The sequence below is a fragment of the Stegastes partitus genome, unplaced genomic scaffold (assembly GCF_000690725.1).
Source record: "Stegastes partitus isolate 25-593 unplaced genomic scaffold, Stegastes_partitus-1.0.2 Scaffold90, whole genome shotgun sequence".
NCBI lineage: Eukaryota > Metazoa > Chordata > Actinopteri > Pomacentridae > Stegastes > Stegastes partitus.
In genome coordinates this window covers 316,444-333,819 of record NW_007577821.1, presented here as the reverse complement: position 1 = coordinate 333,819, position 17,376 = coordinate 316,444, and the positions used below count along the sequence as shown (strand labels likewise).

The window sequence follows — 17,376 nt, the reverse complement described above, 5'->3', positions numbered from 1 at the left end:
AGTATAGGTAGGATTTAAGTTCCAACAAAGAAAGAAGAGTTAACCCCGCGGCTGGGGGGTTAACGCTAACGACGGCGCCGGCGACATGGAGAAAGTTATCAATTGCTTGTTTGCTGCAATAACCCTGCTGTTGTCCGCCCGAGGAGAAGTTTTTAAAGGTAAGAAGGATTACCTGGACGTGCTTGCAGGTGCCGAACATATGCTTTGTGTTTTTGAGCGCCACAGACGGGGCACGAAGTGGAAGGAAACATTCACTTAGAATGAGTTCTGTTCTGTCTGATAGTTTAGCTGCAGTTTCAAGCCTGTAAATTAATTTTATGATTTTGAATTGGGGCATAAACAGCAGAGTGATGTGGTGAAGGAGCAGCGTTTTGCACTCAAAGGAGCTTTAAACTTAAATTTTGCCCGTATTTTTTATTATTATTATTTTTTATTATTATTTACAATCAGCCAAATGTTCCAGCTCGGAGCTCCAACACTTGGATTCAGCTGTAGCGGTGGTCACCTTTGGCGCCGGTGTGCGCATCGGAGCCGCTCCGCTGCTCTCACTGCCACAATTTGACATGACCACAAGTTTAAGGAGTTCAGTGTTTGTGTCTAACTTTATCTTGATAAGTTCTTGTCTAATGTGATTAACCTCAAGGGATTCACGCAGCAAATGTGTCACCGTGCGCCGTTGGTTTGTAGACGAGGCGTTAAGCCAAACGGGACCACGGCTACTGTCGTTTCACCGTGAACTCGAGACGAACTTGAATTATGATGTCAAAGTGCTTGTTTGGACATAGATTACAGCCACTTAAAAGTGTAGTTTCCCGACAGGTATACCTAATGTGAGTTATATTTTGTGCGCGAAGCTCTTTTCATCCAAGTTGATTTGGTGCTGTCGGCTTAAGTGCAAAAACAGTTGAACTTCTATGCGTAAAATCAGATTCCACATGTTTGACATCTATGCTGTGGTTGATAAGAAGAGTCTTTTTTTGTGTGAATATAAGCACATGTTGATATATGTCTTCTTTTTGTGTAAATGCTCTAGAGATGTTTGCGTTTTTGCAGAACTATGTGCGCAAATCATGTCCAAAAACACATTTTATTTAAAGGAACGGACAACAACTACATCAGAACTTTTTCATTTGCCGGCACTCTTTTGAGCTGAGAGGTCACAAGTGAATATCGTTTTGATTTTTTATTTTTTTCTTTGGAGTTTTACTTCACTTCTGAAATGTTGTTTCACCTATTGACAGGCTCTTGATGCAGACTTTCTCATATAGACAACGCAGCACTCCTGTTCAAATTAATGGCATTCATAGTTGGGTAACTTCACTAATTCATTCAATGCTTTGTGAGCAAAAAGTTAAGGGATTAGCACCAGACAGTGATTTGACCTATTAGAATTAGTCAAACAATAGTGCAGACTTTCACCTTCAATATAACGGCCATAGGTTGCCCAAGGGGACTTAACATTACAACAAGTCTAAATTAGCCCCTAAAGGGGTCGTTTCTTCTTTCTCCACAATAGCTATCTATGTGGAAAAAGGCACATTAGCCCATATTCATGCCAATCAATGTATAGACAATGAATTTCCAGTCTGAGGGTGATCCATACTGCCTGTACAATTAGAGCTGCATTTGATAATCTCATGAATAAATGGAACAGACTGATATTAAACTGTGAATGTGTTTGATTTTATATACTGCTTAGACTATGAAGAAGTGGTGTGTGTGGTGAAGTTGTTGTGTGATGTGTGGTTTCAGTTCTAGGTGGGTGCTGTGGGATTGAGCAGGCAGCTGATGCACTTTTCGTAGAGCCTGCTGGGGGCAGCATGGTACACATATAATATGATACCCAGATGATGAAGTTAAGCTGCTCAGAGTGGAGGACCGCGAGTCAGACCATAGATCAGAATTCAGATACCCTTTGGCAACTTTTTGTGTCACAATGTGACAAAATTGTCCACAACTTTGATTAATCACCACATATTATGAGCTGAATAATCACTTTGTTTTATTTTTGTGTGTCTGCTTTCTACAAACTGGAGACATAGATCTTTTTACACAGGAGATCTGGTATATTCAGGGACCTACATTATGTATTTTATGATTTAAAAGAAAAAAAAAGCTTTTATCAAAGAGTATCAAGACCATGGGTCAATTTTAGTGACTGAGAACTCTCTTACCCTGAAGCTCAAAGTATTCCCAGTCCATTTTTGTGTGAGGTTTATCAGTCTTGCCCGCTGGCAACCTCAGGAATGGGTGATTTATTGGCGTGGGCTGCACTGCAGGGCTCCCAGTGGTACCAAAACCATCGATAAATGTGCTCCTAATTGCATGAGTGTGTGTGTAAATATGTAAACCAGGAAGAAATCAATTTGATGTATTTTACTCTCTCTGGCTAGGGTGACGGATTAGCCACACACGGATGGAGAGGTAGAGGCTAAGTATGAGTCCGTGCATGCGGCAGGAGGCATTTGTTATGGAGCGTATGTGATAACAGCTCATGTGATAATTAGATCACTGAGGTAACCAGAGCACCGGTCTACTTCAGTGCACAGTATCAGCACCTTGTGACTGTGCAGCCACAATTCGATAACAGAGAAAGGTTCTTTGTAAGTCTTTTAATTTACTTATAAAAACAAAATCAAATCTATAGTCAGAATCACACTGTATCAGTTTCATCTCCGTCCTCTGTGAACTTGTTTATGAACCATTCCCCCTCCCCTGCATTCACAATGCCCACTGGATGCTCCAGGTTCAGAGGGAACGTAAAAAACAACACTATAAATCACTTGTTGTGTATGGCCAGTGCTTTTGTTTTCTACATTATGAAGACAGCTTTTTTTTCTAGAAGGCCTGGCCTTTGATATCTATACTCTGTCTTTTGACCGAGCACATTAAATTCCAGTGAGCTATGTGCTTTGTTATGTTTACCACCTTTTCCAGCAGCCATAAAACCTGCCTTGTTTTCTGATAGAGGTGAGCCGTGTGTTGAGAATAATGCCCATGCTTGGGGTGTAGCGCTGTAGTTTGTCACTGCAGAGTGACTGCTGCTGATAGCGTCCTGGTTGACCGATCCTGATTGCCATCCAAGCTGTGACTAAGGAGTAAAACAACACATTGGCTGCTTGAGAAGATAAACAGCACTTCATTTGAAGTCTGGCCATAATTTAGATAGTTTTTCACTCATGAAATGTTTCTTTTTTTCCATTTTTTTCTCTCCCAGCTGACTCAGATTTAATAGAGACTTTTCCGAAAGGTGTCCTGAAGGGTGGCAGTTTCCTTTGTGGGAGCCAGTGGAGAATGAAATTAAATATGCATGTGATTTTTTTTTTTTTTTTTTTAACGTTGGCTTCAACCAATGTTGGAGGACAAAAAAAAAGCTCCATGGTGATTGATGATAGTACAAAGCAGAAAAGGAGGTGTCTACGTTCTTCTGTAACTTTGCTTTTCAGACACTTTTATTATGATGATAATGAAGGCGGTGGAAACACATGGATTTACTGAAGCTGTTCAAACACTGCGGGTACATGTGCGACTTCCTAGAAAAGGGTCTGCTGAGTTTGTCAGCAGAGCTGTCTGAAGACTGATCATGGCTGGTAGACATGTAAGGGTGTGTGACTTTAAAAACTAAACTTTAAGAACTTGCAAATATGCAAATAGTGCTGCTGTATAGACTCAGACCATTCTTAGACTACTGTTGTAAGTGACAGTGTCATCCATATTTTACTGATAGAGAAGTCTAACAAGGTACTTCATGTAAAAATTAAAGTCCATACAGTCTGCTTTGTTTTACCACAAGACTTCATAACCTTATTTGTATAGTATTTGGTTTATCTGAAAACCAATGACCATCATAAGGGCAGGTCTTTATAAGAATTCTACACCCTGAAACACCTGCTTTCTTCTTTTCAACACAGATTACTGGTCAAACATATCATACTAAGATATGATGTATAAAGTCAAATACAAAGTACTAACTGATGCAACATCTACTTTGCATTTGTGGGCTTAAACACCAAACCAGAACTTGATATCATGCATTATAAAAGAGAGCATTATTTAGAATCTTGCCATTCTCATTACACTTATATCAAAAAAATAAATAAAAAAAATATATATATTGCATTTGTTGGAAGAAAGATCACACTGTTTGACACATTATTCAGTACTAGTACAAGATGAAAAGTCAGTTTCTGTTTTCTAAAAGTTTCCAACAGGGATTCCTAGAATTGCAGGAAAGTTGTTACTGGAAAAGTAAACAACATTTAATCACAAATGTATTTCTGAGTTGTGTTTACCATTACAAATTGATGATGCACATAGATGCAGTGCATGAGTACCCATGGGTAGACTTCCATCTATTTAGGCAGCAGTCTCCATAGGAGTAGACTGTGGAGATGGAATCCAGGATTGATATGTCCAGCTGCAGCTTTTCTCATATTTAACTGCTCAAAACAAACTAAAGTTAATAAAAGTGGTATCATAGGTAGGCTTAATAAGGTGATGGAAAGTGCTGTCTGTATTTGCACAGTGACACATTTCTGTTTTGTTGGCTCTACACTCCAGCATATTAGATCTAAACTCAAACAGTGACTATCAAGTTAAAGCTCTGATTCTCTGCTTTCATTTGGGTGTGTTTGAATGTACCCAGGATGAACTATCTGGGAAGTGAAGCCTTATTAATACATAGACTCCAGCATAGTGCACAGACAGTAACCGGATAAGTTAACATGTACTTGTCAAAAAATGTCATCATACTTAATCCTCGAAATACTAAATGCAGCGCTCAGTCAGATTTACCTGCATGTAGTAAAGCCAGAGAACTCTAAAATGCTTTGGAAGATGTCTCTGTAAATTACGTATTGGAGAGAATCATGTCAGTTTATGGCACATTGGCAATATGCTGTTTTGTAGAACATGTGATGGATCTGTTTTTACGATTTTTTTTTTAAATGATGAAGATCCTGTGAAGAGTCTGAATTTAGCTGCTTTTCTTAAGAATGTAGCTTTTTCTGTCCGTATTTCTATTATTCGGTGTCAAAACCTTTCTTTGCACTTCTTACTTGTGTGGTTTTTGCCTTCAGTCTGGTCTTCAGTAAGTGAAACACAGAGTAATTTGGTCAGATGACTTTTTAAAAAAACAAAACAAAACATTCCTCTGTTGACCATAAAAAGGCTCTTGGGAGCTTTCACTATATGTTTAGATCATTGTCCTGCTGCATCGTCCTGAAATTGACACATTCAGAGACACACATTATGAGGTTTAAGTGCTGGAGTACTGAGACAACACAACAAAAAAAACATGTGACTGTCCAAGTACTGGTGGTGTGTGTGTGTGGAAAAATGGCCTATCGTGAGCATTTTCAAGCAGAAGAAAGTAAGTAAAATCTCAGAACTCAGATGGTTCATCATCTTCATATCCCTGGAGTGCCACTCTACATTCAATCATTAGCTGTTGATTTGCAAGTGATTTTATTTACATTCTTGAGAGGCAGTAATAGCTTGAAGTTCATTCTCGAGGCGGCTGCTGTGGCTATGTTATCCGGGAGCTCTGCAGTGGAATGATAATGCCTTGAGATGTGACTGTGTGAAGGATGCCGGACAAACAGAGATGCTCTAATTATACACAGCTCCTTCTTCAAATGAAGAGGATAAAAGCTAATGAATCGCACACAGGCCAGCACAGGGGCTGCCTAATGAAGAGAGAGTGAGAGTCGGAGGGGGGAGTGTATGTAAGGGAGAGAGGAGTGTTTGTGTATGTTAGGCATGCTCGAACAATTCTGTGATCTCATCGCCATGTCTAAAAAAATTCCTTGTAGGAAAAACAACAACTTACTATGCAGCGGATCATGTTTACAGAAGTCTGCATTCATTGTAGGTGGCTCAGAGAATTCAGGGACGTTGGAAATTTTCACTAATTAATGCTCCAAGGGTCTCAATTGTTATTATTGGTGACAAGAAGTAGAAGGATAACGAGGGAGGAGCAGTTTAAATCAGGACGTTAGTGTGTCTGCTCATTTGATGGTTGGGTCTCTTCTTTGCATATTAGGCTGGAAGTCGGCTCACTTTTACTGATATTAAAAAGCATATATTTTTAGAAAGAGCAAGTTGACTCCTGCTGATGTGAAAATTAAATCTGTACTGGTGGCAAATGACTGGCAGTTTCACAAGTGGTCTTTCACTCAGATTGAATTGACCCTGATGCTGGCACATTCTTCACTTATCTTCAAAACCTGGTGTTGAATAAGCTGGATCTATTCAGCGTTGTAGCCTGTAACTCAGGGGTTATTATGTGAATTGGAATCGATTCTGATAGAGCACACTGATATTTGGTTCAGGTGAGCATGTAGCCTTGACCTGAAGCGCAAAGCTTAATTTTAAGTCTGTCAAATAAAACGCCTGTTGCTGCTTTGGTGTCATAGTCACGTTGTCGAAAGTTGAAAGTTTCTTCTGTGATTTCATGAATAACTCAACTTGCCTCCTTCACGGGACAAGTGTACCTCCTAACTTGGAGGAGACTGTCTTTCATGCCAAAAAGCTGTCGACGTAGGCTGCTGCTGCTCGCACACGCGGTGGTGGGTTAGGTGGTGGCAGTGGGAAAGGAGGGAGGGGGGCTGCTACTGCTGTTTCACCTTGTCTCCTGTTATTTATTAGGCTTCTGTCAAGGCTCAGGCAGGCAGGTGTACATCCCTCCTCCCCGGATGGGGAGAAAAAGGGCCGGGGAGAAAAGGTTCCCCATCCTGGTTATGAGTATAACCAGGGGCAAAATTCTCCATTACTGTCAGTCTGAATCTGTTGCCGTCACATTAGTGCACGTCACGCAGTCATTAATGAATTAAGCCTTGTTTGAGTGCCATTTATTTGCATTGGCTTTTACACTGTCTATTTGCCCTTGTACTAAAAGCTGCCTTGGCTGGTCCTATCGACCATTCAACTGTTCAATAATGAAGCGATCCCTGAGGATGAATTAGGCCCCACTGGTGGAGTTGAATAGTGGTTATTAGTATGTGAAAATACATTAACTTTCGCATATTTTTTATGGTGTTTTAAGGAGAAAAATCAACTTTTATTCACACACTTTACTGAATGTTTTTAATGCAGCGGCATCCCACTGGCATACGATCACACAACTAGCAGTCGGATACACTATTATCCACCCTTATCCGCCTCTTCTTCCTCCCAAAGCAGAATGTACCTGATTATACTCCTATCGGCCACACTCTCGCGGCTTTTTGGTGGTTGTTATCTGTTTGCGGTGGAGGCTCCTTGGGGATGCATACAGCCGATAAGAGACTGTTGTTCTGTAAACAGCCCTCTGACCTCCTCAGGCTGGGCTTGGCTCCTTTTCAAATGGGTCTCTTTTGTATTGGCCCTAAGCTCAAACCTTTGCATGACTGATTCCCCAGGGGGACGTTTAATGGCATTACTGTACGCTCTGCACCACACAGGGTGGTCACTCCGGAGCAGTCAGAGCCAGAGGAGGGTGTCTGTGCCTCCAAAAGTGCAGAGAAGGAGAGCGAATAAACTGATGGGAAATGATGCTGGAGAAAAGATGTACTGTTGTGTCTTTCTGAAAACATTCAGAAAATGAGGATCATTATATAAATGACCTCTGTATGCCCCTGAACTCCAACTAGCTTTTGGAAATGGAATTATAAGATGATTCGGAAGAATCTTTCTTTACTGTCAATCACAATTTTAGTTTTTAACCAAGTGGCAAACCTCCTATCACAACATGAATCATATTCCCACTTGTGCTTGTCCCTGTGACAGTTTGTTTACTCACTGAAATCTGACACGAGTCAAGTGCATTAATAGCTCTTCTAGGGACAACTTGGCTAACTGCAGGCCCGTCCACTATTGCAGATGATCAGCACGACCGATGTCAGCTCAGTTTCTAGCACATTCCTTGTTTAATTTGCCAACATGCCTGAGAAAATAAAGCTTTGAAAATCAGTAGCCACAGGCTGTGCTGCAGCAAACTGTTCTACTAAGTCATTTTGGTGTTAAACACTACTACATCGACACAGCTATTCAGACACACAGCTGCAGGGCCTGTGTTAAAGACAGAGCAAACACAAAACAATAACTGGAAAAGATGATGCTTGGCTTGAAGCTTGACTTCCACCCTGTAATCAGAGTTTGCCACGCTAAAGAAATTACAGGGCACAGGAGTCATTAGAAGTGTGGGTGAAGCTCTGCTTTGCAAACGGAAACAAAGTTGAAAACACGTTTTTGGAATAATGCACATCTGAATAAACAAACCGGTGAAAATCTGACAAGTTGATTGTAATGATAGTACGCTGCCGGCCAGAAGGATGCATTCTGTTGAATGTGATGCCTTAAAGACTTATTGGTATCAGGGTAAAAAAGGGAGTAATTAATGGTGGATTGCCTGAAGCGTTGTTGGTTTTTCAGCAACGTTATCATCAATCCGACTGCCTCAGCGTCATATCATGACAAATAGCACCAGACTTAAACAAGTTAGAACAGAATCAACCAGACATGTAATTTTAGGAAAACATCACGTTAAAGTGAAACAGTCTTACTTTGGTGAATTTACGCTTTAAATGCAGCTTGTCACTTTTACTGCACATGAGCCTAAATGGCTACAAGTAGAAATGAACACAATTTAAATATTTCTCTGTGTTGTCAATATTATTGGCCACTGCTGAAGCTATAGTTTGACAGAACGGCAAACATGTATCTTCCCTGTTCCACTTAGTCTTTGAGCAACTCCCAAGGCTAACTGAGGATTTCCTAGTTGCCATTCCCAACTGTCTAAATGGGGCATTATTCATGACAGGATCCGAGCTGAAGCAATGTGTGGAGATATTTGTAAAAAGAGGAAAGGACAAGAAAGAACCCTGCACAAAACAGATTTCCCTGTTTTACCACCACATATGTTTCACCAGGTCTGAATATGTCTTTATTTTCTTGTCTTGACCTGATGTTGCTGCTGTGTAAATGGTTGATACGAGCTAAAAGAAACAGCACGAAGGGACAACAAGCGATTGACTTTCTAACCTATATAGCTATCATTTATTTTTTTTCTGTTGCTTGTCATGGTGTTGGTAGGTTCACCTCTACCTTTTATTTACTGTACTTTCCTAGTTTATTGGTCAGCATACTGCATCAAAACCAACAGTCATCAAGTGAAACAAGAAGAGTCTTTGTCTATTTCTTTGTTTGCTTTATTTGTGTTAACTTTTCATAGCATTAGTGGGTGTGTATGTGATTTAAATAGCCCACTCTATTTGTACGAATTTTGTAAATGGTTACAATGAGTAATTTTCATTATGCTCTCAGCTTCAAGGGGATGGGATGAAAGCCAGACAAATGTAGAAACTTTGACTAATAACCATTATTAATCCTGGATTTCTGTGGCTTGTCTTGCTATTGGTGGTTACTTCCGAATTTATTTTGCCATGTGCCAAACACTAGTAGCCTAATAACGGTCTAACTGCGGCCTTTCAAACACTACAAATGATGTCCCCTTTAAAACACTAAAACACTCCCACTTGCACTGCAACACAGCAGTACTAGGGTCCGTTACAAAGCTTATACTGGAGGCTTCCGTTGCTCTGTGAATGTTTCTTTACTATCCAGGACACTGCAATGGAAACAGTTGTATACATCAATGCAAAAACAGCCTCACTCCTCCAGGAGAACCTTGTTTTTCCCCCGATAATTCTGACTGTAACCAAATGAAATATTTCTGACCAGCTATATGATAAAATGTGGCTGACACAAATGACTGTTTTTCTGTCGATTGATCTACAGACTATTTTACTAAATAGTCAATCTAATCAATTAATTTTCTCCAAAATAGCAAAAGACCATTTCCTTAAGATTCTTTGCATCTTGACTAACTGTAAAGTGAAAAAATTTCTTCTTTATATTAAAGAAAAAAGTGGATATTTTACAAGCACAGAACAGCTTATTGGTTTTTGGTTCAACTTTGGTTGTAGCTTCAAATTCTATGAAAATGTGCTGAATTCACAGCACAGCTGCCATCTTTGACTCCTCTGTTGGTGAGTTTGTCACACAATGTTGCGGTGATGAAGTCAGTTGTGTATTTGTACAGCAGCAGCAGCTTGGAAGGGACTGCTCATTACCGTGTAGTCCTAATAAGACATGTTTCATTCCATTGTCTGAACAGAAAAAGGAACATTTGTAAATGAGAACAGCTTAAATGGGAATGCAACTGTATTAAAATACATTATACTGGAGTACAGAGACAATGGCACCTGTGTTTTTTTCCCTCAGGTGCTGGTACATTGTCCTGTGCTGTGGTGGTCTGCCTCTGAGCCTATGCTCAGTGTACAAACCAACTTTTTGTTCCATGATCATTTGAAGCTCTCACATACTTTCGAAGTCTTTGGTTTTTGGAAAGTCGGACTTTCCTGTTGCTCCCGCCACTGTCTAAAACGGTAGCACTGACTGCAGCTGACCAATGACTGGAGCCAAAATGGCTAATGCCATGACACAACAAGTGATACTACAGAAAAAAAAAAAAACATTTGTTGCAATGCGCTGAAGTTAAAAAAAAACAAACAAAAAACATTGGGTAGAAATAGTGATTTCAACACAGCGCTGACTTCATCGATTATGCCAACCTATCGCGGAGGCTCTATAACCGTTTATTATCTGTTACACAATACCTTCCAATTGTTTTCTGCGGTAATCTAATTAGCAGAAAAGAAGTCATAGTTAGATTAACTACACAAAAACATTAGATATGCATTTGTCAAAAAAAGTTGGACTGTGATTTCAGCAGAAGAAATAGAAAGCAATTTTGATCCAGGCTTGTTTGTTCTGAAGAGCTATGGCTGTAGTTCAGCGTACGGCCCTGGAAACATGACACATATAGAAAAGAGTTTGAGGTCATTTGTGATTTTCTACACAATGAAATAATTTGACATTTAACCTGCAGTTAATGAAAAGTCAATACATGTCACACGTATCAATTATTTTGTCTCCTAGATTTATATCACAAGTAATTTAGTTCCTTTTAATAGCTGGCACATTTTTCTGAATATGTATAGTACTCCATCCTGTATGTCTTTGTTGAAGCCAAAATGCACCAGGTCTTACATTCAACCTACTCATGTCCTTGACAGCCTCATGACTTAATCACACATTTTAATGTTTAAATAATTTCTTGTCAGCAGTTCAGGTTTTTGTTGAAAACTGAAATAATGTTCTTTTAAAATAGCCTTGTGTATCCACTTTACCCAACCTGAGACTGACAGTAGCATACACAGTCGTGCCCTTAGAGGAACACTATGGGAAACTTTAACATGTGAACGTGAGCAGAATCAGGTGTTGGTTTTAGTTAATTTTCTATACATGTCTTCATTGGACAGTGGCTCATCTTTGGAGCAGCTCCGCAGCCTTATTTTGTCGCTGGGAAGTTGCAAGAGCATCAAACAGTGCCCTGGTAAGGCATAAGTCCACAGGCTGGGTTCAGAGGATGAATAATTCACTCCCGTGAGCCCAGACCTCTTGCAGTGAGACTAATATTCAACAGCACCTGTGTATCTGAAAATCTCCTCCCTTCAACCCACCAGGTTCCTTTCCCTGGGGAAAACTTCACCCCAGCATCACCCCAGCTGTGCTTTCTCCAAACTGTCAGAAAAGCTCTGCCGTAGCTGGAAATGTACAGACGAAATATAGCTCAGTGTAGACTGCTGTGTGACAGGACTCAAAAATAGTGAGAACATAATGAAGGCAGGGTGTTGAACCTCAATTATTTATTGGTATTGACAGACATGTATCACCAAATGTTGAAAACAATCAAGTCGCACAAGCTGGAGTCGGATGTCGGTCGTAAATTAACTTCATAGTGAAACATTTTTCTCATCTGTTGTTTCAGGGTCAAATATGGACTTTAACTCTTACCATTGTACCTGTTTTTAATGGTTTAACTGAAAATCTCATCATTTAGTTATTCTTCCTAAAGCTCAGGCATTATATTGGCACCAGTATTCAAAAAACAAATAGCACTTGGCCCTGAACGTACAAGCTACTGCTGATCACATTTTTTTTTTCTTTGTTGCGTTTCGTGTCGAGCACACTGAAGCTGCCGTGACTTTGGTTTGAGGTCAACCATCTGAATTTTCGGCTCTTCCCATCAGTCTGCATTTCATCAGTCAGCCTTCATTTCTATAATTGTCTGAACAAAAGACAGTCAAGCGTTGACAGATTGTCTGCATCCAAGCGTGCACGTGTGCAGGTGTTTGTGCACATAAACACATAGACTGTGCTCAGAGTGTGTGTCTAGCATGCACTTGGATGTGTGTTGTTGTGAATAGCCGGTGTTGGTATTTTGTATGTGTGTGTGCAGTGTGTTTTCCTCCTTGTCCCGGTGTGTCAGGTAGTAGACCCATCTCAGGCTTATTATCGGGGATGTGACAGAAGGCGGCAGGCAGCAGTGCCAGTGCCTTAATGAAACCTAGGCCTCGGCTAATTGGTGACACCGTGGCATGAGGCTATGAAAGAGCCAGCAACCAGACTGGCATTACGAAAGGAAAGGACAGCGGGTCCGGCCTGTACACTACTGAATTAAGCTTGTCATGTTCATTTGTAGAACACACAGAAGAAGAGAACACCTACACTCTTCTTATCAAATCCTACAAATGCAAAAATCCCTTCCCCACCAAAGATAGCCCTTGTAACCTGGTAACTACGTTTTCTACTGAGTAGAGTTGTTTTGTTCAAGCTTCTCCCTTTAATTTTACCTCGTCAAGTCTTCCTCTTTGGCTGTCACGAGCAAAGAATCAGTTTAGACAGGATCGCCCTTAGTTCCTTTCTTTGTGGTGCTTAGCTTTAAGTTACGTAACCTAATTGAGGCTCTAATGAGACTTTTTAGAAAAAAAAACAAAAAAACCCTAAACAAGTCTTTCCATTTTTTTCATTGGTGGCGTTTTATTCATTAGCAACATGTGTCCTTACTCTATTTCATACAATAGTGGATTTTACCAATACAGCCTTATTTGGTATGGTATGACCAGTAGTGTATTGTGGCTAGTGTTGGTTATTGTTAACATAAATAACTGCATCTCTTTACTGACTTTCTGACTCTTCTGTGCTTGTGCTACTGTTACAATACATTTTAACGTTGCCATTAACTTTAACTTGCTGTCACCAGGGTTGGGCATCGAGATATGGTTTCAAAGTTCCGAATCTAGAAGAATCATTAAAATGTTTAATTTCAATCCTGCTTATCAGTTCCGAAACAAATCCCACTTAGAAATGAGGTACCTACTGCTGTGTGTTTGCACCTTCATGTGAGCTGAATGCCTGCATGTCTTCCTGTCTGATAATGCATTTGTCTTGATTAATTGTGAGTCAGACATTATTTTCAGTTGACCTGCTTGGCTGTTGCTGAGTTACTTGATTAGCAGGCGAACATCGCAAATTGTGTGATTGTCTCACAATACTCACCTTACCTGTCAGATCGCTTGTCTATATCATTGCCTTCTCTTTGAAGGGAACGTGCAGGTATGGTGTGGGTGTGTTAACCCCACAGGTTAATAATTAATTAATTTAAAAAAACAAAAACAAAAAACAAACACAAGTGTGTGTGTATGTGTGTGTAGTATCTGTATTAATTTATATATTTACTGAAGACTTGTTTAACGTTTACTCAAGTAGATGCAGCGGGCGAATATTTGAATATCAAAATTGCTATCCGGATATCACTGCAACGACCTAATGTTCAGGTCCAGCCCTACTGTTCACCCACAAAACAAACATATTTTCTCATGTTACTTGTCTTTCCAGAAATGATGCAGATGCCCTGACAATCTACACCTTAAATACTAATGAAATGTGTTCTCTTGTTTTAAAACAACACAAACGATGCAGGAATTTCATATGAATATCTGTACACCCGAGCAAGTACAGCTAATATTCTCTGCACAGCTTAATACAACTATAGTGGTAAGTGAGTAAATATGTTTTTTTTTTGCAATTTGGGTTAACCAACCCTTACAGCTTGGACTGGATGGAAGTGCCAGAGGTTGTCAGTAGTTCTTCCTGTCTTGCTCTAGGCGGGCTGACTGACCCTTCTGCTGCACAGAAAGCCAGTTTGGCTCCCTAATGTCCATAAGAGCTTGAGGGCTTCTTCCAGGGTGTCAGAGCTGACCTTTCCCTGTTGGTAGGAAGCGTATCGCACATCCGGCCTCTATCTGTCATGCCTCCAGCTGTGTTTGTGTCTCAGAAAGAACCACAGGGGCCTACTGTAATGTTACGTTGGAGTAAAGGGAAATGAGGTATCATACGCGATGTTTCTCAGCTGGTCTCATACTGGTAATGGTCACTTTTTGCTGAATTTATTTCTAGCACCAGTTGTTACCTGCAACCGAAATTCTGAATAAATAGTGCATCATGAGGATTGATTCAGTGTAACATATAGCCAGCAGTTCTCTAAGGTAAAGAAATGTGTATGAAAAGTGGAATTGATTTTATAGTAGCTTAGGAAAGGTTAATCCAGCAACTAAAAGGTGTTCAAATCCCCGGTTGTCCTCTGTCTTCACTGGTCCACATCTGAGGCTAAGCTTATTCGTCCCAAAAGATTGGGATGAATGCTCTGGCTGGGCTGACCATGTTGTTTTAGGCTAATAACCTGATCAAACATCCTCTGTGCTCATGGGCTGACAAGCATCACAACAAATCAGATTTCCTTCCACTTCGCTTCTCTTCTTCTGACTCAAGTGACAGTTCTAGCCCAATTCTGTGATCTGGCTGTCCTCAACTACGTGGGGAGATCAAAGAAGACAAAACCATTTACATAAAAGATTATGTATGAGTTGTAATTAGTGTCTGCCTCAGTAGTGACAACAGAAAAATATGTGATTTTGGCTGGAAGATGAACCGAAGGTGGGGCGAGATTTATAATAACCAGATCTGAGCTTCAGCGTCACATTTTTAATTGAAGAAATCCCCATAGATGGTCCAGCTTTTCCTGGAGCACCTGACTCGGAAAAGTTAGATTAGGATTAGTCTTATTAATTTTTGTTAATGCATTCATGCACATTCATTTTCTCCAAGATAATTAACGGTTTTACTTTGATGGCTTGCCTCCTAGTTTCATATGCCCAAGTGTACAGCTGCAACCCTGGCAATGCATATCTTTTAAATGCACTCCTTGCAAATTCATCCTATAAAATTAGGTTATTTCATCCTCCAGATTCTATTCAAAATCATGTGTAGTTGTCATATTACATGAAGGTACTGCACTGTGATTTAGAGTGAGTGATGCAAGATTATTCCTTTAGGCAAAAATGGATTTTTTTTTTTCCTATACTCTGGTACAGCTGCCGTATTTATTGCATGTGGAGAATTTTTCTGAAGGATGTGTCAATTGACAAAGCTAAAAGAGAAATCTTTTTAATGTGTCTGTGCTACAGCATGTCATTAGAGGCAATTTCCCTGCCACAAAGAGGGTCAGCAGAGGGGGTCACATTGTTTTGTGCGCTCATTGGACTATTATCTAGAATTGTAGAAGACGCCGATTTTTGAAATTTCATTTAAATTGTTATAAGCAGCTTTGCGAGGTGGAAGTTCATCTTACACACTTGTAAAAGGGTACTATTTTCAGAAATTAAATAGGACGCCCTGGGATGTGTGCACCTTATCTCATACTAATATAGTAGTGCACACACACTATGGAGCACTTACAGTGGCAAAGCATAGAGGCTTATCCTTATGTGGGAGGAGCTGACATTTACTTTGAAAATTCACCTTTGGTTTCTGCCTCTGGATTTATGATATCACTCTTATCTGGATTCCATCACAATTTTTCATTACTGTTGTGCTCTACCAATGCGTGTCTTTCTGTCATGGCTTGTACGGTTTGCCCTCAGAATAAAGCCTGAGTCGCCTGAATGCTTGGTTTTAAAATGTATACAATATGTAAGCATTGTGCCGCCGTGCTCTAACATTTTAGATGTTTGCATTAGGTCTGCATTGAGGCCTCTCGTGGTCATGCTGGACCGGATGCCTGGCAATCCGTCTGCTGCAGCAGTGAAACATTCAAACCCTTCGCTTAATTAATGTTTCACCCGAGTTGCTCCAATTCTGTCAATCCTTAATTCCAGGAGGAATATTATCCTTTGCGCGTTTAATAAGTTTTTAAACATCTTTTCAATTTACTTGGGAATATATAGAGATTTGCTTAACATGTTTAATATATCTACACTATTACTCTCATAGGAGAAAGTCAGCAGCAGCTGTCTTGCTTGCTTGATTTTCTAGGATTTTTTTCTTCGTTGTGTTGCCCTTTTTTCTTGTATTTTCTTGAATCAGTCACACTTAAGAGCACTGTCCTTGGAAATAAGTGGCCTCTAAAACAGAGGCCAAAACCGCTCTAGGCTGATGATTGTTTGACAGTATGCTTGTTGCAAGGCATGTGGGTAGAAATTTGTGCCACCAGAACCTGAATTTGAATGATTTATATTAGAATTTATATCGCACAACTTGAATACTTGAATCATATAATTTGAATTTGGATTTATTAAACGGAAACTGTATTCCGTTAAAGCTTACTAAAACTTCAACTCTTTGCATTCAGTTTATATAATTTGAATTCCCCTCTTGAACTATGGAACGATGGATTCTGTCACACTGTGCCACATGTCCGGGTCACTGAGGAAGATTAATCGATCACAGATCCACAGAGCTCGATCAGCTGATCAGCTTCTGCAGTATATAAACATGGAGGAAGTTGTCTCAATGTGAAGCTACAACTTCCAGGATACAGTGGAGCTGTGGTATGAAGGTCTGCACCCAGGACTGAAGCATCATTACAGGTGTTTAGGTAAGTTAAGTGTGTGGGGTTTTTGTAAGCTAATCAGTTATTAACTACTAGATGGCTAAGACAACATGCAGACGAGAGCTATGAGGAAATGAGCAAGAGAACAGTAGCTAGTGTCTTTTTTATTTTAGATAATAATAGGCATCTAAATTATTTCTACAGAAATGTTCTGCTGTGCTTGGACTGGAATTTAAAACCAGTACTGTAGTCCAGACATTATTTCTGCGTCACTGACTGTAATAGCTGAAGGATTTTCAAAAGAAAGGTGAGCTTCTGAAACTGTTCTGATGAGAAACAGTCAAAGAAAAGTGACCTGACCTGTTCAGTCAGTCAGTTGTTACTGTAATCTGATTACTGGGTGTTATACTGTAAAAGCAAAAGGCTTCACTTTCTTTCAGCTGCCTGTAAATGGTTGAATTCACTGAATTTCACTGAGTGTCAGGAAGAAATCTGAATCAGATTTACTGGCCCTGTGTGTTCACGCATACATGGAATTCAACCCTGACGTTTTCTTTGCTCTCAAACATGAAGTTAAACAGGCAACAGGGATTTAACTACAT

At 40.0% G+C, this 17,376-nt stretch overlaps 1 protein-coding gene across 3 annotated transcripts in view; it reads left to right on the top strand.

Moving 5' to 3' along the window:
* Window positions 1–17,376, top strand: part of LOC103353947 (protein tyrosine phosphatase receptor type M) — a 169,666-nt gene continuing 152,290 nt past the window's right edge. For all 3 annotated transcript variants that reach the window (XM_008277149.1, XM_008277148.1, XM_008277147.1), the window contains exon 1: window positions 1–158. In XM_008277149.1, coding sequence (XP_008275371.1) covers window positions 86–158 — 73 coding nt within the window. In that variant the 5' untranslated portion in view covers window positions 1–85. The remainder of the gene's footprint in view (window positions 159–17,376) is intronic.